This window comes from Mytilus edulis, chromosome 10, assembly GCF_963676685.1.
Source record: "Mytilus edulis chromosome 10, xbMytEdul2.2, whole genome shotgun sequence".
Taxonomy (NCBI): domain Eukaryota; kingdom Metazoa; phylum Mollusca; class Bivalvia; order Mytilida; family Mytilidae; genus Mytilus; species Mytilus edulis.
The window spans coordinates 84172963-84195946 of record NC_092353.1 but is presented as its reverse complement, the minus strand read 5'-3'; the positions used below and the strand labels follow the sequence as shown (position 1 = coordinate 84195946).

General features: G+C 32.4%; 1 protein-coding gene across 1 annotated transcript in view; it reads right to left on the bottom strand.

Annotated features, from left to right (window-relative positions):
• Positions 1 to 2762: 2762 nt before the first annotated feature.
• The window catches only part of LOC139492045 (centrosomal protein of 162 kDa-like), a 70757-nt gene continuing 50535 nt past the window's right edge, over positions 2763 to 22984 (bottom strand). The window contains exons 27-35 of the mRNA XM_071280151.1: positions 22766 to 22849; positions 22034 to 22261; positions 19832 to 20057; positions 19083 to 19265; positions 15445 to 15629; positions 11945 to 12052; positions 7625 to 7741; positions 6582 to 6731; positions 2763 to 3358 (exon numbers count right to left, since the gene is read on the bottom strand). Of these exons, the coding sequence (XP_071136252.1) occupies positions 3086 to 3358; positions 6582 to 6731; positions 7625 to 7741; positions 11945 to 12052; positions 15445 to 15629; positions 19083 to 19265; positions 19832 to 20057; positions 22034 to 22261; positions 22766 to 22849 (1554 nt within the window). The 3' untranslated portion in view covers positions 2763 to 3085. The remainder of the gene's footprint in view (positions 3359 to 6581; positions 6732 to 7624; positions 7742 to 11944; positions 12053 to 15444; positions 15630 to 19082; positions 19266 to 19831; positions 20058 to 22033; positions 22262 to 22765; positions 22850 to 22984) is intronic.

The window sequence follows — 22984 nt, the reverse complement described above, 5'->3', positions numbered from 1 at the left end:
GTATGAGTGCCAATGAGACAACTCGCCATCATAATAACAATTTATAAAAGTAAACCAATATAGGTCAATGTACGGCCTTCAACACAGAGCCTTGGCTCACACCGAACAACAAGTTATAAAGGGCCCCAAAATTACTAGTGTAAAACCATTGAAACAGGGAAAACCAATGGTCTAATCTATATAAAGAAACGAGAAACGAGTACAAATTACATAAACAAACGACAACTACTGTACATTAGATTTCTGACTTAGGACAGGTGCAAACATTTGCAGCGGGATTAAACGTTTTTATGGTACCAAATCTTCTCCCTTATTCTGAAACAAGAGTATATAACATCACAACATAGAAAAACACAAGATAAAATATCAATTGGAAGGCTTAACTCAATCAAAAACCGTAAATAAACACACTATGCACGAATAAATCTGATCTGCGATACCTGAATGCAAATACATAGTTAATAAAATTATTAGGGACAAACATTCAAGGCCAAAAGCAAACAAACAAGTCCAAACAAAGCCATGGCAAGACACCAACGCGAAATATTTAACAACCCTTAGAAAATCATCACTGTTGAAAAAAAACGGTTTCATAATATATACAGGTAAATGAACAAGTGAAACTGTGAGCTACTGCTCACTGATGATACCCCTGCCGCAAGTGGATAATATAAATAGTGTAAAAATATGCGAGTGTTCGGTAAACAGGAAGTTGTCGAGTGATGAATCTGAAAATGCATCACACAGTATAGCTGACTTATATAAATCCTGAAACCAAATTTCAGAAATCCTTGTATTGTAGTTCCTGAGAAAAGTGTGACGAAAATTTTCAACTTGGCTATCATGTGTAAAATCATACAAGTGTTCGGTAAACAGGAAGTTGTCAAGTGATCAATCTGAAAACGCATCACACAGTATAGCTGACTTTAATAAACCCTGAAACCAAATTTCAGAAATCCTTGTATTGTAGTTCCTGAGAAAAATGCGACGAAAAAATAAATAGTGTAAAAATATGCAAGTGTTCAGTAAACAGGAAGTTGTCGAGTGATAAATCTGAAAACGCATCACACGGTATAGCTGACTTATATAAATCCTGAAACCAAATTTCAGAAATCCTTGTATTGTAGTTCCTGAGAAAAGTGTGACGAAAATTTTCAACTTGGCTTTCATGTGTAAAATCATACAAGTGTTGGGTAAACAGGAAGTTTTCAAGTGATCAATCTAAAAACACATCACACGGTATAGCTGACTTAGATAAACCCTGAAACCAAATTTCAGAAATCCTTGTATTGTAGTTCCTGAGAAAAATGCGACGAAAAATATTCATGGGACGGACTGACTGACGGACGGACTGATGGAAGGACGGATGGACTGATGGACGGACGGACGGACGGAATGACAGACGGACAGACGGATGGACTGACGGATGGACAGACAGAGGTAAAACAGTATACCCCCCCCCCTTTTTTACAGCAGGGGTATAAAAAATAACTTTGTCGTTTTAGGTATACTACTTCTGTGTATATAAAATCTTCCAATAAGTAATACCAAGAAAGTTGTCTATATGAACCTTTGCTATAATTGTCCAAAATGGTCTTACTATGACAAATAAGCTCAGTGATATTTGTGATCTAAAACCTTTTTCAGGGAAATGAAACAAAAAATGGTTTTAGTATATTTAGTAATGACACAGAATCTTTTAAAAATACAGACACTTGAAGTAAATAAGATATATATCAAAAGGCCAAAGCAAATTTCTACTGAATTAATAAAACAAACAAATATATAATTGTAAATTTATTATTAATTTTTTCCATTTTATGTATACAATTTTGAACAAAATGTAAAATAATGATAATGATAAATAAAATAAAATAAATAATTAAACTAAAACAAAACTCAGTATTTGACACAACTTTTGTATGTCTTACAACATCATACAAAACCTTATTGAAGTAGTGCTGAATATTATATTCATTTCAAGAACATATTTAATAAATAATTCTAGTACTGAAAAGGAGACAACTCTTAAGAAATTATCTCCCTTCAATTAGGTTGCAGAAACATACATTTCGTAAAGTACAACATCATACGAAAGTACACATTATATTATTCTTTAAAAAAGTATTTTCAAAAATCTGGTACTTGCAAATGGTAAACAAAGTAGATAACTTTTTAAAATAAGAAAAAAATCTAGAAGTTCTAGAGGAAATAAAGAGGGGAAACTAATAAAAAAAAACTTATAAGGTTTGGTGGATGCTGTTTGAAAGAAGATTCATCCCTAATTTGTGTTGCCCTTTTACAGTAAATTCTTTAAATACTCTTGGATACAACTTATATTAGAAAAGATTCTTGGCTTCATAAAATTTTGTAAAAAAGGGAAAAGTATGAAAGAAAACCTTACCCATATTCAATATACACAGTTAAATTTGTTCATGTCAAGTCAAAGAAATCTCCCAGTATTATGTTCTAGCAAATACAAATCCAGATCAACGTGTTACACTGAATAGAAAATAAATTTCTATGTTTAAGTAAAAAGTTGATGTTAAAAATAAAACTGACCAGGGGAAAAATACAAAGATTTCAGTAGAAAGTAGCATGTATCAGTCAGCATTAACTGATCAATTTTACATCGAAAGTTAACAATATCAAAATTTTGTTTTATACAATAACATTAAATGAGGTATGTTAACAGTTATAAAACACTTTTTTCATGGAACACAAAACAACACATGTGACAAACAGAATGCACCACATCGTTAAATTGTGTAGACATTTTATAATTGATGCTGTTACAACAGCAACACTTTCATAATTCTGAACAAGAAGTTGAAGACATTGCTCTAATAATTGACAAAAACATTTTAGAAATCAATGCAAATTCAGAACATTCTAATATAATTTGTTTGTCTTTTCAAACAGCAGATCATAAGAAATTGGTCCACTATGATAGTTAAATAATAAAGAATGCCAATTACAGAAAGAGTTTTTTCCCTAAGGTACCACAGAGCTAAATATTTCAAAAATATAAAGGACGGAATATTAATACAAATTTTAAATTAATAAAACTACTTAAGAGCTACTGCTATGACACTGCTGCACTGACAGGTATAACAACTCCTTGTTTTTGGAGTAATTTTAATACGTCTAATATGGAATCTAATTCTGTTCTAAATCTTTGGATTTCACTATTTTTAGAATCTACGATTCCTTTCCATTTATTTGCTTCCTGGTCCATTTCCACTGAAGCTGTGTGTTTGGCATTTTTAATAATTTGTTGCAGTTCGAGTTCTCGTGTTTCACGTTTTTTCTCCATTTGAATTATCTTCTGCTGAATTGACTCAAAATGTTTCATTTCCTGAAAACAAAACATAATGTATAACATTAGCAACACGACACATATAGACTAGTAGTTGCAGATCCAGGGGGAGGGTTCCGGGGGTTGGAACCCCCCTTTTTTTGGACAATCAATGCATTTGAATGGAGTCATATAGTTGGAACCCCTCCTTTATCCTGGGTTGGGACCACCCCCCCTTTTTAAAATGGCCGTATCCACCCTCGACCAGGCACTCCTAGGTGACATTTAGACAAGGCACTCCTAGGTGACAAATAGACCAGGCACTCCTAGGTGACATATAGACCAGGCACTCCTAGGTGACATTTAGACCTGGCACTCCTAGGTAACATTTAGACAAGGCACTCCTAGGTGATATTTAGACAAGGTAATTCTAGGTGACATTTAGACAAGGCACTTCTAGATGACATTTAGACAAGGCACTTCTAGGTGACATTAAGACAAGGCACTCCTATGTGACATTTAGACCTGGCACTTCTAGGTGACATTAAGACCTGGCACTTCTAGGTGACATTTAGACCTGGCACTCCTAGGTGACATTTAGACAAGGCACTCCTAGGTGACAAATAGACCAGGCACTCCTAGGTGACATATAGACCAGGCACTCCTAGGTGACATATAGACCAGGCACTCCTAGGTGACATTTAGACCAGGCACACCTAGGTGACATTTAGACAAGGCACTTCTAGATGACATTTAGAACTGGCACTCCTAGGTGACATTTAGACAAGGCACTCCTAGGTGACATTTAGACAAGGTACTTCTAGGTGACATTTAGACCAGGCACTCCTAGGTGACATTTAGACTAGGCACTCCTAAGTGACATTTAGACCAGGCACTCCTAGGTGACATTTAGACCAGGCACTCCTAGGTGACATTTAGACCAGGCACTCCTATGTGACATTCAGACCAGGCACTCCTAAGTGACATTTAGACAAGGCACTCCTATGTGACATTTAGACAAGGCACTTCTAGGTGACATTTAGACCAGGCACTTCTAGGAGACATTAAGACAAGGCACTCCTAGGTGACATTTAGACAAGGCACTCCTAGATGACATTTAGACAAGGCACTTCTAGATGACATTTAGACAAGGCACTTCTAGGTGACATTTAGACCAGGCACTTCTAGGAGACATTAAGACAAGGCACTCCTAGGAGACATTAAGACAAGGCACTTCTTGGTGACATTTAGACAAGGCACTTCTAGTCAACAATCTTTTTAATAGTAAAGGGATTAAAATACAGAAGTAATCATACTTGAATTTTTATATCACATAAATGAAAATTTCATTGAATAAATTGTGTGCATCCAAAGTGTTTACCTTCAATAGAAACAATCAAACCAAAGCATTTTAAAGCCAGGAATGTCTTAATACCTAAACAGAGCTTTAAATAACATGAAAAGAATATCCAACTTCAGTGCTTCAGGGAGTAAAAACCTTAGTTTCTTAAAAATACATTATTCTATCAAGTGTTATAAATCATGTCCAAGTACCAAAAACATTAACTACAGTGCTGATAAAAGAGGGACGAAAGATACCAAAGGGACAGTCAAACTCGTAAATCTAAAACAAACTGACAACGCCATGGCTTAAAATGAAAAAGACAAACAGAAAAACAAAAGTACACATGACACAACATAGAAAACTAAAGAATAAACAACACGAACCCCACCAAAAACTAGGGGTGATCTCAGGTGCTCCGGAAGGGTAAGCAGATCCTGCTCCACATGCGGCACCCATCGTGTTGCTTATGTGATTACAAATCCGGTAAAAAGTCTAATTCGGTAGGTCAAATTCATGAAAGGGAAGGGGTTTGTAGTTACGACTTAAGGAACATATCCGATATCATTTGTGAAACGGTTATTCCATAACGGTCAATCAACTCGTGATGGCGTCCGTAAAATTTACGAAGGGATGATTTCAACTTCACCATTTGGAACTCTTGGTTTAATAGCTTCCTTGTGAGCAGTAACCCTCTATCAAGAAAATCATGATAGGAAATGCAAGCACGGGAATATCGTATCAATTGGGAGATATATACCCCGTATGCAGGTGCTCCTGGAATGTTGCTACTTAGAAATGGAAAGTTCAAAATTGGAAAGCTGAAATCATCTCTTTTGTCGTAAAGTTTTGTCTTCAACCGACCCTCATTGTCAATTTCTAGATGTAAGTCAAGATATGAAGCCGACTTAACTGTATCTGTAGTATCCTTTATCTCTAGTTCAATGGGATAGATGTGATCCACATAGTCACCAAATTTTGAATTGTTTAATGAAAGAACGTCATCTATATAGCGGAAAGTAGAGTTAAAGGATATTGCTAACTTCTTATCTTTCTTTCTAAGAAGTTCCTGCATGAAGTCAGCCTCATAATAATAAAGAAACAAGTCAGCAAGTAGAGGGGCACAGTTTGTTCCCATTGGGATGCCGACAGTCTGTTGAAAAACACGTCCTCCGAACGTAAACGATAAAATAGGTTATTTGCAGTCTGCCAGTAGTGGTATCAACCCAATGCAAGTTATGAAAATAAAACTATATAATTCGTACATTCACAGAGCTTTTTGAGATTTACCTTCAATAGGACTACAAGAACCAAAACATTTGAAAGGCAGGCTAGGGATATTTAAATAGAGTAGAAAAGTTTATATTGAATTCCTATAAGTAAAACTATACCTTCCTAAATTCTTATCAGTATTCAATTTATTTCAGTTTAATTTAGGCATGTTTGAAGTAGAAACAAATGTTCCAATTGACCACTTTTATTTTGTGCAACTAAACTTTTTTCGACTGATTTTTAAAGTTCGATCTTATGTTGTACTGTTATACCACTGTGTCAGGTTAAGGGGGAGGGTTGGGATCCTGCTAACATGTTTAACCCCACCACATTATTCAGGTATGTGCCTGTCCCAAGTCAGGAGCCTGTAATTCAGTGGTTGTCGTTTGTTTTATGTGTTACATATTTGTTTTTTGTTCATTTTTTTATATAAATAAGGCCGTAATTTTCTCGTTTGAAATTGTTTTACATTGTTTTATCGGGGCCTTTTATAGCTGACTATGCAGTCTGGGCTTTGCTCATTGTTGAAGGCCATACCGTGACCTATAGTTGTTAATGTCTGTGTCATTTTGGTCTCTTGTAGACAGTTGTCTCATTGGCAATCATACCATATCTTCTTTTTTATAAAGAGAATTTCCTGATGTAGAGGTTTTCTTATTAATTACTTACTGGAGTGTGGAATTTCTTTGCCTCACGTAATTCCTCTTTTAGTCTGTCAATTTGGTTTTCTAAACTGGCATTCTGTATCCGCAGTATAGAGAGCTGTTCGGAATCTAAATGTGATTTATTTAACTGGTCCTTTAAATGTTTTATCATCACCTGAAAAAAAGAATTTTATGATCATCTATTTTAATAATTTACTGCTTTATTCATGATCATCAAATGAGCAAGCCATTGCCACAGAAAGACGAATATTTTTTTATAAAATTATAAAACAGAAAAGAAGGTTAAGATTACTTTGACCTATAGTTGATTACTTTAAAATCATTGTATCTTGGATGGAGAGCTGTCTCATTGGCATTCATACCACATCTATTTATTTCTATTGAATTCTTATCTGTTGAGCATCTGTTTTAGACTGTTACTATGTTGAAGTTTTAACTGTTGAGCATCTGTTTTTGACTGTAACTCTGTTGAAGTTTTACCTGTTGAGCATCTGTTTTTGACTGTTACTCTGTTGAAGTCTAACCTGTTGAGCATCTGTTTTCGATTGTATTTCTGTTGAAGTTTTACCTGTTGAGCATCTGTTTTTGACTGTAACTCTGTTGAAGTTTTACCTGCTGAGCATCTGTTTAGACTGTAACTCTGTTGAAGTCTTACCTGCTAAGCATCTGTTTTTGTTTGTAACTCTGCTGAAGTCTTACCTGTTGAGCATCTGTTTTTTACTGTTACTCTATTGAAGTCTTACCTGTTGAGCATCTGTTTAGACTGTAACTCTGTTGAAGTCTTACCTGCTGAGCATCTGTTTTTGACTAACTCTGTTGAAGTCTTACCTGCTGAGCATCAGTTTCTGATTGTAACTCTGTTGAAGTCTTACCTGTTGAGCATCTGTTTAGACTGTAATTCCTTTGAAATCTTACCTGCTGAGCATCTGTTTTTGATTGTAACTCTGTTGAAGTCTTACCTGTTGAGCATCTGTTTTTGATTGTAACTCTGTTGAAGTCTGACCTGTTGAGCATCTGTTTCTGATTGTAACTCTGTTGAAGCCTTACCTGTTGAGCATCTGTTTTTGATTGTAACTCTGCCATTTTAGATGCAGAATGTTGTAAAGCATTGTCCGCCAAAAATTTCTGTAGCTCCCTCTGGTGTGAAGATCGTAGTACACCAATCTGTTAAAAAGTGAATGTAAAGACATTTAAACTGTATTCAATAAATAATGCAGTTTTAATTGGTGATTGGATGGCAGTTTAAACTCTACTGGCAAAAAACATGCATTTACAAACATGTTAGTGTGATATAAATTTACAGGTTGCACTTTGTAAAATACAGCTGTTTTTCAAACCACACCTCTATTGGGGAGATATATCTTGTTTTGTTTATGTACTTGTTTAAGAATATGATCTCTGTGTTTCTTCTCATTGAGCCATAACTTTGAAATGTTACCAGTTTAGAAACATTGTTGTGGTGGAAATCTAATTCTAAAGTAGGCACAAAGTGTGGTAGTACAGAGTTTTAGTATAAGTTTAAACTCTAACAAGTTGGGGCATATAAATGTTGAAAATATGCCACACAGTCCCGTTTTATGAACTTTGAAAAAAAAAGTAGTACATATCAACTTTCTTTTCTAGGATATCATTTTTTAAAGAATTTCATTGTGAAATTGGCACAGTTTTGCTGCAAAGGAAGTTCCTATGGGAAATTGTGTTGTCTATTATTACAGAAATGCAACCTACAAGACAGACAAACTCAGAGCCTGATTATAAACATGCTAGTTGTCTAGGTAAAAGTCTGCAGGAAGACATGTCACTCTACCTAAACAAATTATTTTGACTTGGGCCAATCAGTCTTTACTCTTCCTCCTTAATGCTATATGCTAACATTATTCATATCAACTAAGATGAGGTTAAAACTTCCAAACTCAAGGCAAAAAGGCTACCACTTTTTTTTCTCACAAAACTGTATAACCTACCAGAAAGGTTATACTGAGAGTAACAAACTAAAAATCAAGGCAGCTTACTTTATTTTCACGAGATACATTGCTGAATATAACTATTCTCTAAAGAAGTCATTTCAACATGCAATTTATCTTTTCTAAAAAAAATTACAAAAAAAATCCTTTAAGGAGAGCTCCAATTTAGTCTCCCAATCCAACCTCAGCATAAATTGTTTGGAAGTCAATTTGTCAACAGTGTATCATATTTTTATTTAATGGGAAATTCCGCGATTTTTTACTTATCATCTAATTATGTTCATCTTAACATAAAAAACACATTTGCAAAGTTTTAAATTTATATTCCTTCTAATAACGGAGAAATTCAAGTATTTGTAACTTTTTTGGTTGAAATTCTCAAGTGGGTCGTGACGTTTTAGCCCGATTTGTTGAATTCTGGGAAAAATTAAAATCTTTTTAACTCTCATAGCTTTTCGACAATTTACGTAATTAAAAGCGCACAGCTGATGAATAGTCGTAGTTATTAACCACAATATAAGAATTGACGAAAATGAATTTGTGTATACCGTTTTGTATTTATTGAATTAAACTTCCTATATAAAACTATCTCTAGTAAATGTTTTCGAATAAATTTCATTAATTATTGTTGAGATTTTTTCATAAAATATTTATTGAACATTTTTACTGATAATGAATTGGAAATATTTTAGTTCTATTTACCGTTATTGTTTTGATAATCATTTCAATGCAACTAATGTGTGAGCAGAGTGTGTATACTATTTTGTAAAGGTCACTGCATATTTCTCGGCTTGAGGTCAATTAGTCTACATTGTAGCTATTAAGCCGCAGGTGTGAGTTCAAGAGTACACAGGTATGAATGTTGTTATTTGGAAAGGATAAACAGAAAGAATTAGAAAGAGTATGCTGTAATGTAACACTAAGATTTAATACACGATGAGAAAAAAGATACAATAATAAAATTGTGTAAATTAATTGAAAATAAAATTCAGATTCGTAATTCTGAAAGTGTGTAAAAATAAAAGGAAACAATGTTTGATTACTTTCTTAGCGGCAATTGGCGTAAAGATTCAAATATGAAGTAACAAATAGTGGTTTTAATCTTTAATAAAAACTAAATGCAATATTACCCAATTTGATATACCATTGCACATCTGTTTGATATCATTGACTTTACCGGAATTTCTTAACTTGTATTCAAATCTGGCTGTGTTTAAATGCTCATAAAACTATCGCAATTTCATGTAAAGTTTTTAATTTTAAAAAAAATACAACATACAACATGCATGATTTTTTTTTAGTTTCTTTTTAACATTTCATTCTTACATAATTAAATTCATTTGACAATCATTTACACAACTTTTTGGGAAAAGAATACCAATTGTTTAAGAGCTAAGGCATTATTTTTTTGGAGGATTTTTGTACATTTTTGTTTAAATTCTATGATAATTTGTGCAATGTTGAGCATGATAGCCGTCATTAATCCAAATAAGTAATACAGTAGTTGTAATAAAACTTATATTTTAGTCATGCATAACTGATATTGACGAATTTAGTTATTGAATACCAAGAAAGAAAATAAATCCTGAAATTAATTTGAAACTTTGATACTCAATAGTTTCACAGCAAAATATTCACATCCCTTTGGAATAATTAGTGTTCGTCCAGTGGCATATATAACAATTGTGATGACGAATTCCTTCCTTTGTTCGAGAACAATCTTATTGAAATATAAATCTGTGATTTTACTATGTCCACAACTTCGATGAACCAAAGCAAGTTATACATAGACCTGTATTTAAATCAAATTGGTTCTCTTCTTCTTCTTCTTCTTCTGGTATACAATAGTATATCGACATTCGATGATTGCATACTGTTGGCATACGTGGACTAGTCTATTTACAAAACTTTTACCCCAATTTATTCAAAATATATGTTTTTTTCTTATGTTCAATGTATACATGTATATATTTTAAATTGTGCTATAGTTCCGTAACTTTCAACCCAGTCGTATAAACGAACCGTCGACAAGTGCGCACATTTTTTTAAATCAACATTTCTGGTATGTTCCAATCTGTCCCTTCACTATTGACAATGAATAGATATAGGAAGATGTGATGTGAGTGCCAATGAGACAACTCTCCATCCAAATAACAATTTTAAAAAAGTTAACCATTATAGTTCAATGTACGGCCTTCAACACAGAGCCTTGGCTCACACCAAACAACAAGCTATAAATTAAGGGCCCCAAAATTACTAGTGTAAAACCATTCAAATGGGAAAACCAAGGGTCTAATCTATATAAAAAAAAACGAGAAACAAGAAACAGTATATATTACATTTTCCCAAATTCACCCTTGGAAAAAATATTTAAATAGATTTTAATTTCATCAAATCTTATTTTTTGGGTATTATTTATATTTTTATGAATAATATTATTTACACAAGAAATGTTAATTATAAACAAGCGTATGAGTTAAGTAATGACAAGTAAGACAGAGTTATATATTATACATCTGACAGTTCAAAATGGAAAGTTATAAGTTATCGGCCGTGTACACTGATCAATACCTGCAGAAGTGAAACGATGCATGAACTTGCAAGCCCGACAGGAAATCGCTTGAATACCTGGACGTGTCACCTCACACCCCTCACAATACCTTTGGAAGTAATACCTTTAGCCATGCTGGTGATCAGATGAGGGAAGATCAGAATTTATTTGAAAAAAGTTTATTACTTTAAACAAGGATTTGTATACAAATCCTTGCTTTAAAGAATTATGAACAAATTAGATTTTCGAAAACAATTTTCATGGAACACTTATTTATGATTTCAACTTTGACTTTTTACCTAATTCCAATATTAACAGTTTAAAAACAACAGACCATGGTATTTTAAAAAAAAATAAGAATATTTTCCGTATCAAGTTAGTTAGTCGGATAAAACAACCGTACGATTGACAAGATATTGACACGCAATTACGACTACATCGGTTACTGTAGTTTTGTTCCTTTGTGGTTTATAGACATATTGTTATCATTATTCTGGAAAGAAGACAAAATGGCCGAACGCAGAGAATTGATACTCTAAATTTAAAATCGATGGTGATCGCTTATCTAGCGGAATAAAACTTTAATATCTATGAATTTGAGCATTTTTATACAGAATGAACATAATATCAATTTTTGATTTTTTTGCGAAGTTTCCCTTTAAACAATTTTACAATTAAAGCATTAATGTGTCTAGCCTTCTTTCAAGTAACACAATAAAGATTAAATGCATAGATTGACTTCCAATTCATTATTACTAACAAAGCCTCTGCTTTTTACCAACCAAAGTCCTAAATTCCATAGATTCTTATTATAACTCATTCTAATAAAACTACATATGTATGAACTGGTACCTGTTCTTCATATTTTTCTCTTGTTTTACGATTCTTATCTTCAAAATGAGCCTGATATTTCTGTAGTTCTATCCTATGTGTATCTACCTCTAGCTGTAGTTCATCCACCTAATAAAATGAAAAATAGAGATAAGGTATTTGAATCTATTCATTCTGCTAGTTAGTAATAGTAATTTACCTTCAACTAAATGAGGGAAGCAAGATTTATTTCCTTAACCCTTTCCTCCATAGTGACGCCTTTTGACGCCACCCCCTTTACTCCATAATGTCGCCTTTTGACACCTGTGTAGAACCTCAGTTGAAACGCTTTGACTACAAAGTGCCCTGGAGTAGACTAAATAAAATTTGTATCCAATATGAAAAGCAATATCATAAGAATATCCGACTTAAATTTATTTGATGAAATATTTGTTTTTCGCAATGCATTAATACTTGAAAGCATATTATCAGAATTTTATTGAAAAATCCTATGCGAATCAAGTATGTAAAAAAAAAATTCAATGGAGGAAAGGGTTAAATTGAATGAGCCATTGAGGAAAGCAAGCATTATTTGTCTTGACCTGAGTGAGGACAGCAAGAGTAATTTTCCTTGAACTGAGTGAGAAGTCAGAGAAGTACATCTGTACACTCTAATTCTATCAATTATTTGTAATGAATCAGCTTTTTTAATGATCATTTTAGGCTTAAATTAAAATATTGTTTGTTTGCAGTTTACCGACCGACCCTTGAAAATCCTCCCGACTGTGAAAATTTTATTGCTTTAAATTTGAAGAAATTTTTTTTAATACTTCTATTGACGCGATCCGGAACTTTGGGTCCCTTCCGGAAATGATTTAAAGTCTGGGTCAATTACGCATTTCAAGTTCGGTTTTTCTTAGCTTTCCGTCAAGCGTTCATGTGACCATTTAATGATAAAGCACATGGAAATTGTTTACAGGTATCCATGAAGTCACGGAGGAGTACTTTACGCTGTCGTCTCTTGTCAATTTTAAGACAAATAACAAACAAAAAAGTTTATAAGTAAACTGTTTATACAGATTCAGGCACATGTAATGATGTGTGATGATATCATTGACGATGATGCATCAGATATTCATAACTGACATGATAACCATTCTGTCTCAAACAAATCGGGTACAGAATCTGTGGAGCCTGCAAAAGTTTCAGTTTTGGTTAAAAAGTTTTTTATCTGAAATTGCCTGTTCATTTGATGTTGGTTTTCAGCATGTCTAGTGTTTGTTTGTTTTAAAATGTTTTTTTTTTCTTCACAAGAAACTTTGTTTAGTGTAACTGCTTGTTTAAACTGTATTTTGGCTGATAAAATAAAATATTTTTCCTACCTACCGACCCTTCAGTCTGAAGGGTTTACTCCTGGTTTGCCCACTTTTAATTCTACCAATTATCTATTAGTTAAGAAAACAAAAAAGACAAAAGGTTTAATGAGCAGACAATTGTATAGTCTGTTCCAACTTAGGTATATAGTTTGTAAGTGTTTTCCAGATATTCAGGTTGTTTTTTGTATCGGAAAACAATTAAAAAAATCAAATATTTTTTCTCAGTAATTTATTATCAATTCAATCAATTAATTCAACATACATATACAGCAAATAACTAAAAAATGATATTCAGTTATAAAAGTGTTCATTAGTTTCTGAATGATTTTAATGATAGAAATATATTTATACACTGAGTTCTCTTTTATTGCAAACTTTATTTAATACATTAATTAATTTTATAAATGCATTGCATACCGAAGTCAAAGCACAAAAAAAGTAATAAGGGCACTACATGTAAAATGATGAGAAATACAATCTTTTATATTTACATCAAAAGTAACAAAACATTTAATATATTTACAAAGTCACAATTAGCAATAATTCACTTCATTGTTCAGTTCAAATGGGGAAGATGGGATGTTGCGTCAGAGTAATCTACCACGTTGATGGGTCCTTGTTGGTATTTGTATATGAGTCTGGTGTCTATTACTCTGAATGGTCGTCTTTAAGGTGGGCGGGTTCCTCCTGCTGCATACTGGATAATGTTGCATTTTGTTAGTGCCTTTGTCTTCTTCAGTAGCTCAATGATCTCGTAGATGTTTATGTGGGCGTGTTTGAGTCGCTTCTTATGTATGTTGTGCCATCCTTCCAGGTGATTTGTGCATAGTGCGGGGTCCTTCTGTGTAATAGTGGTTCCATAGAAAGCGGTAGTTTTCAACCAAAAACTCTGTCACGTAATCTATAAATGGAACAAGAGGTACCAATAGTACTGCGGCTCGTCGTATCAGTGAGGTAATATCTTCATTTTTTTTTTATAATAGGACTGTAGTCCATATTTCTGTGCCTTTCGCTATATACACTGGGCAAAGTGGAAGAAGCAGCCTTTCACGGTTACCCCTGGACATACTGTCTGTGTTGCGTTGTTGGTTGCTGTCTCATAATCAATAGATAGTGTTTCTGGTTGAAGTTGTAACTGATGTTGTTGATCAATGGCTACTGAACAGTTGCATTTATATTCTAGTTGTTAAATTTAATTAGATAATTTTATATTTTACTAAATTTTGAAACAGTGTACTGTATTGAAATTAAAAAAAAATTAAGTTGAATAAATCAAAAGATATTCAAATGAGATTTATTCTATTAGATATTTAGTTTCATTATTTTACTTTTCACCTTTTTTTCAGAATGTACCAATAATTAAAAATATTTGTTGATAACTTGAAATATTTATTCATTTTAGTACACATTTTTTCCTATTTTTTTTTTAATAAAATACATTATCCTGCCAAATATATATAAAATATAGAAAATTTTTGCACATTTTCCTTGATTTAATAGCAGAATATAATATTCTTTTTTAATTTTACAGGTAAAAGAAAAGGTAAAAAATGTGACTATAATTCAGAAATAAACTATAATTGTTAAAACAACAATTCCCTCTATGTTTACATATACATGTAATTAAAAGTGGGCAAACCAGGATGACACCGTCTGAAGGTACAGTCGGAAAACTGCAACCAAACATATTTTTAAGGTTTTAATTAAAAGCAATTTAAAGCAATAAAATTTTCACTGTCGGGAGGATTTTCAAGGGTCGGTCGGTAAACTGCAAACAAACAATATTTTAATTTAAGCCTTACATACTTCAAAATAAATAGGGTAGGTAGGTAAGTATTTCCATTTTGTTTTATTTTTTCATTTTATTTTTTTGTGACATGATTTTTAGTTATACAGTTTCGTCCTGTCGTGGTATGAGTTGGTCATGTGCTGAGTTTATCCGAAATTTTAATGAATGGATTATTTCCCTTTGTTCTTTGTTGGAAACAAATGGTGACAAAATGTTTCTTTTTACACACAAGACGCGAATTTCCTTAAAACAGCTATCATATTCACGATTGTGATCATTGGGATGTGTCAGGCAACACTACCTTCACTTTTGAGACAAGTTCAATTCATTTTTCACTTTACAACATCATACATGAAGGCTCAGAGAGTAAATCCTACCTTTGATTTTAACACTTCATTTTCTTTTATCACATCAGATATATGAGTTCTATCAGCAAATGTTTCAGGTTCATATTGTTTTTCATTCACTCTGTCTGTAAATCCGTTCATTTCAGATAAAACTTCTGTTTCATCTTCATCCTTCTTTCTCATCTTTCCTTTACCTTTCATCTTCTTATTTTTATCTAACAATATAAAACACATAGTTGAACTTTAAATGTATTCTGGGCAGGCCTGGGGCCATTACATTGCAATGTAATGCATTACATTACAATTACTTTGTGATTCTTCCATTACAATTACTATTACAATTACATTTTTTCTCACATGTAATGCATTACATTACAATTACTTTGCCTGTGTAATGCATTACATTACACATTACTTTTACAATATAACAACTAAAAACATTTAAAAAAACAGACTTTTATAAAAAAAAAACTGATACATATTACAGGGGTATATGTACATATATATATACAGTGTAAGTGACATAGACTTCAAATTCTTATTAATTAATATGTCTATTGCACTTTATTATCATAAGTGGTTCAAAAGTGGTGCAATTAAGAGAACAGCAATCAGTTCTGTACACCTTTCCTAGAACAATAAACAACTTTTCTACAGGAGCTGATATGTGGGAAATGGTTAAATACTTGATAGCTGTAGTAGCCAAAGAAGAAAGGCACACTGAATTTGACTACCATTATTCTAGTGCATTGATTGAAATTTCTTCACATATCTCAGACGAAAACATGTCAACATCATGTACTGCATCATACCTGTGTATATACTGTTTGATGGAGTAGTAGGAGGCATGAAACTAAAAAAGTCACTTTTAAGTTTCTTAGGTGGTGGTAAAAAATAAATAAATTATCATATAATTTTGTTTTCTAACATTGATCACTTAATCATTAAGACAACATTAAGGGATTTCAAAGGGATGTAATGAATGTGTCATTGAAGGATTATCTTGTGAAATGCCTAAGGGTTCTGTGAGGACAATCATAAGTTGAGAAGATTTGATTGCAATAAAAACATTTTGATAATAATTAAGTGAAATAACAAGACAGACAGGACCCAACCCACAGTTTGGTTTAAAAATGTTGTGTGACAAATTCAATCTTTCATTGAAATACATGTAAGATGTGTATAGAATTATGAAAATTTTATCTTCATAATTTTTCATTTATCTATATAGTTTTGTTGGACAATTTTTTTATAAGATTTTTCATTGACCTGACCCAAAACCAAAATATTCCTAATATAATTTTATACAAATATCAGAAACCAAGATCAAGACTTGATGATTTTTACCATTGTATATCTCTTACCTTAATGTGTGTTTTAAAGATTATTGCAATTTATTTAATACAGTAATTAACTGTGATAAAAATGTTATTCCATACTTTTTTGTTTGTTAATATCTTATTTTTATTGTACAATATTCTTCAATTTTATGTACTTTACCAATTTGTAATGAAAAGTAATGTACTGTAATGGAGGCATAACATCAATTTTTAACTAAAGTAATCATTCCATTACATGTAATTGTAATGCAGAAAATGTGCATTACAAATTACTTAGCATTACATCCAAAAAATGTAATATTACAATGCATTACAATTACAAATTACCATTACCCCAGGCCTGATTCTGGGTTTTGTTTTTGTTTTTGGGTTGCTATCTGAAGGAGGAAGGCCGATGCAATGTATCACATATTAGACATATTGTAGTAGTATCTTTATAAATATTTTAATGAAATGTAAAATGAAACAATTTGTAGAACATTTATCTTTATTTTTTTTAAACTAGATAATTAAAATAAAAGGATCAGAGGACATTACCTAATCAACTGATATATCTGGCTCAATGCATACTGTTCCAACTACATGTATAAAAAGAACATAAAATCATTCCCACCCTCTCCCTAACCCCCAAAAAATTCTTATAAAAAAATAAATAAAAAAGCATGATAAAAAGACAAAGGGTAGTTTAGCTGACATTAAATTGTACGAAAGAAGCCAATTAGAATACCATAATAAGGTCGACGGGACATTGAAACAAGAGGCTCTCAAGAGCCTGAATCGCTCACCTTAATTCTTTTGGTTAAATCTCTCATCAATGATTATTTTGGCTTTTCAATTTATATAAATGTTTTTTGGATCGTCCTATTTTCTTCAAAAGCCAAAAAAAATAATCATTTTCTCCTATGTTCTATTTTAGCCATAGTAGCTATGTTTCTTGACATACAAGGAAATAAAATATAAAATTTATACTAAATACTCTGAAACTCATTTAGCCTAAGTTTGGCTGAAATTGATACAGCAGTTTCAAAGGAGAAGATTTTTTAAAGTAAGTCAACTTGATGAACAAATTGCGAAAAAAGTCCTTAAAGGGCAATAACTCTTTAAGGGGTCAATTGACAATTTTGGTCAAATTGACTTAATTGAAGATCTTACTTTGCTGAACATCATTGCTGTTTACAGTTTATTTCTATCTATAATTATATTCAAGATAATAACCAAAAACAGAAAAATTTCCTTAAAATTATCAATTCAGGGGCAGCAACCCAACAACAGGTTGTCTGATTCATCTGAAAATTTCAGGGCAGATACATTGTAGATCTTGACCTGATAAACACTATAACCCCAGGTCAGATTTGCTCTAAATGCTTTGGTTTTTGAGTTATAAGCCAAAAACTGCATTTGACCCCTATGTTCTATTTTTAGCAATGGTGACCATGTTTGTTGATAGATCATAACTTTGGATACAATTTACAAACTAGATACCCTAAGGAACATTCAGTTAAAGTTTGGAAGTATTTGGCCCAGTAGTTTCAGAGGAGAAGAATTTTGTAAAAGATTTTTAAGATTTACGAAAAATGGTTAAAAATTGACTATAAAGGGCAATAAATCCTAAAGGGGTCAACTGACCATTTCCGTCATTTGACTTATTTGTAAATCTTACTTTGCTGAACATTATTGCTGTTTACAGTTTATCTCTATCTATAATAATATTCAAGATAATAACCAAAAACAGCAAAATTTCCTTAAAATTATCAATTCAGGGGCAGCAACCCAACAACAGGTTGTCTGATTCATCTGAAAATTTCAGGGCAGATAGATCTTGACCTGATAAACAATATTACCAAAGTCAGATTTGCTCTAAATGCTTTGGTTTTTGAGTTATAAGCCAAAAACTGCATTTGACCCCTATGTTCTATTTTTAGCAATGGCGACCATGTTTGTTGATAGATCAAAACTTCGGATACAATTTATAAATTAGATACCCTAAGGAACATTCAGTTAAAGTTTGAAAGTATTTGGCCCAGTAGTTTCAGAGGAGAAGATTCTTGAAATAGTTTACGACGACAGACGACGGACGACAGAGGACGGACGACGACGGACGCCAAGTGATGGCATAAGCTCACTTGTCCCTTCGGGACAGGTGAGCTAAAAACTCAATAGAAAGAAAATTACGTTTTTTTAAACAGTTACCCTTTAAAAACTTTTGGTTGGGTAAAATAAACTTAGCTTTTTTTTCTTTTTTTTTTTAATCATCACTGTAGAGACATTATTCATCTAAATCAAGTGCACTCTAAGAGTACAGTTTGATAATATACATTTCAAGTTTACCTGTATCATTGGTAAAACCATTGACAAGGTACAGATGTTTTTCTTTCCTCAGCCTCTCTATGGATTTCTGTAAGATTTGAAGGTCATGGTTTTTACTCTCAATCTCTGCACGGAAGACTTTTACTTGGTTCTTTAAATCTGCCTCTTGATCCTTAGACATCTTCAGTTCATTTTTCAGTGATACTAAAATAAGATACAATTTTAAATATTTTTCTTTATTGCCACCTTCATATTGTATATTTTCTCTTTTATCAATAAACCTCATTTTACTTTACTCCATTCAATATTAATTTAATAATTTTTTCTTTGAAGCCCTGTCAGTGAGGAAATGTGTAAAACAAACTGGGCCTTGATGGCCATGTGGTCAATGTAGTCACTACTGTAATCACTAACCAGTCAATACTAAGGTTGTAAGTTCCAACCCAGCTCAAAGCTGAAGAGGTTAATTAGTTTTCCTACCAAAGGTTGTGGTTTTCTTTGGGCAATCCAGCTTCCCACACCAATAAATAGTGACTGCCATGAATTAATCCAAAAGAGGTGCTAAAAAGTGATGTTAAAACACAAAGAAATCAAAAATACAATCTAATACAAACTTTTTATGGATGATGTAATATCATTTTATTCTTATCAAAGAGTTTCAGTTTTCACTTAAATTCAACATTTTCAGTGTATTCATTTGGAAAACTGTAGAATTTTGAAAATGTCAAAATCTAGCTTCTATCTATTTCTTTAACTATAGTAAATCCTACCTTCTTGTGAAGTTTTAGTTTTATTTAGCTCATTGTTAAGGTTATTTAATTCAGTCTGCAGTTCAGCGACTTGTTTTTTATATCTTTCCCTGACACTGTCTAACTCTCTCTGTACAGCTAGAGTACTGGTGTGTGGGTGGTCATACTCCTTTAGTGAGTTATCATCAGGTCTCTTGTAGAGGTGAAGCTGAGCCTCCAAATCTTTTATTCTATCTTCATATTGTAACTACAATAGAAATAAATACTGTAAATATGGCAATTTGGTGTCTGGCCTATTTTAAAGATGTATTAAATGTCCTGATATTTCCCCAATGAAATACATTGCAAAAATCAGTACTACTGATGTTAAAAGGAGAAGGTTCAGTAAGACTCCTTTTTGGCCCCAAAATATAGCAGTTTTAGAAAATTGTGAATATGTAATCGTTAAGATACTTATTGAAAAGTAGAATGCTTCTACTACATAAATATGAGCTGTTTTTGTCAATACAATGCACGTATATCAAGTACTAGCATCATTAAGTCGTGCTTAGTTACTGAAGTCTTCACAATTTGATCATTGTAGTTAAATTTTAGACGGTTTCCGTCTTAAATGAAAGTAGCCGCATTCGTGTTCATCCATAATATTGAAATGTAAGTTGTATTTGATGATAATACATTATATATATAAAGGTTGAGGATGAACATTGATGCGGCCACTTTCATTTTTGACAAAAACCATCTGAAAAGAGACGATTTTTTAATGACGTAATCAGTTAAAATCTTTCCCATACACTAATTGAATCAATTGAAATAGACACTTAAGTGTTTAAATAGTGTCTAAAATCTTTCGTTAGATGAACTTGAAAATTGAGGCGCAAATCAGGCCTTACTGGACCTACTCCTTTTGTGAATTTAACCCCAACATGAAAAGTTTCAATGATTGGAATAAATCAAAGTCTAATATGAAGTGCTTCTTTCGCTTTGTAAACAACACTGTGATAAAATTCTCGATATATCTATACTTAGCGCAGACTCAGAGATATACATAATAATGGCTGTTACAATATACTTCCCACGTAATTCTAAATGTATTGGAACTTATTTGCAGACCCTTTGCCGATTTTATTGATTTAAAAAGTGCACTTAAAAAAAGACAAAATAACTGTTATTCTTATTCAGATGCATAATAAAAAGCAGTAATGCATAAGAGCTCGGAGAAATCAACAAACTAAAAATAAAATAAAACTCTGTGAGTCTATTAATTTTTTTGGCGCATTTAAGTCATTTCAAAACATGATGTCATACAAATGAAACCGCTAAAGTTGAAAGTTTTCTGTAATGTGAACCATCGAAATTCGTATGATATTGTATTATAACTGATTTTTGAGGTAGCTTTTGTTTTATTTTCTATTCTATTGCATTATTTGCATATTTACTAATTTCAGCAAGTCAACATGGCGACTCCTTAATTACGAAATATCAACTTTGGATTTGACGGAAGCTTACGAGAAAATTTTGTAAATTAAAAATGGCAAATGTTGGGTTTGAGAATTAAACAATTTTTTCTAGCGTTTATTCACAAAATAACCCATGCAAGCTACAGATTTATTAAGATATTTGAGCTTTATCTAACAGGGAGTAAAAAAGATCAGCCACACACACACCAAACCAACCCTCGCTTAAGTATTCTAATGACTGTATTTGTCCTATTAGTATCTAAATAATTCATGGAAGCCATAGATTGTTGAAAGTTTCCAACAATCTATGGCTTCCATGAATCATTCCTAGGAAAATATGCATTTTTATAGTATGTAACCAGGTAAGGAAATATTATCAAATTTTTTTTAAACCTAAATTGTTTAAATTAACATTTTACATTGCTCATCAAGCAAAACAGGGAATCAGATAATTTTCAGAATGAGATCATGTCAATTGTATACACATATAAACCATGCTTTGTTACATTAGCATTTCAAGTTTTTGTTCTAGCTCCCACAGTAATAGTTCCCATGAAAACAGGCCATCCCAGAAATATAATTACAGCTACAGTCTTTGGTTATAGTCATCATTGTTATGAGCCTATAGCTAGAAGCATTTAGTACCAATTCAAAAGTCTTTTCTTGGGTTGTTAAATAAAAAAAATTTAAACCCAAATCTCTCATAAGAGTAGGAAACTAAAATTTAACTCTGGTATAATGTTCAAATTATGAACAAATAAATTACCTTGACTGTGTGATATTTCTGTTCTACAGATCTCAACATTCTCTCTGACTCTTCGTCTTTTGTTTCCAGCTCAGCCTCTAACTTCTTAAGTTGATTTTCCAACACAATGACAGTAGGAGTTCTTTCTAATGACCCTGGTTTCTCTTCAGAAGCAATGGCCGCTGTCATAATCAGAGCAGGTAAAGAGTTTGGATGTCGTCGACGGATAATCTGCTCCATTTCTTTTACCTATGTTTAGATAGAAGATAATTCATTTGGGGGGTCAGAAAAATGTTTAACCCAACTACATAATGTATGTACCTGTCCCCTGCATTTCAGGATTGTGTCATTTCAAGGTTGCTTTTAGTTGGTGCTGTTTGTTTTTCCTTTATTGTTTTGGATTTTTTGAAGATTTGTATGCTTTTTTCTTTCTTTTAATATATTCTTCTTACAGTTATTTTGCTAGCGCTCCTTATTTTTGCCAAAACGGAATAGATTTTCGAAATGACAAAATTTTTCAAATCAACTTTGTCACTTAAAATTTGGAAAGTATAAAATGTTCTGACAACTTTACCTAGATACACATTTCAGACAAGTTTCTGACCCCAAGCAAATTAACAGTTTCAACAAGTGTCATAAACTGTTTGTATAGAATTATTCTCCTTATTATTTATACCAATCATTAAATATTTGCATTTCCTTGGAATCCTTTGTTTTTTCTGTGACCTAAGATGGTTTACGACTTAGTCTTACCTGTCGTTGCAAATCTTGAATTTTCTTTGCATCATTTGCTCTCTCCTTGGCTCTTGTTTTATTTTCTTCTTTCTTCTTTCCTGTCTAAAATGGAAAAAAAAAACCAGCTGATGTACCAGAATATTCAATAGAAATTTATTAAAATCTAGATTGTTTCTGTACGACAAAAAGTGATCACTCTCACAAATTTCAAAAGCCTGTAATTTCGTCAAAAGTCTG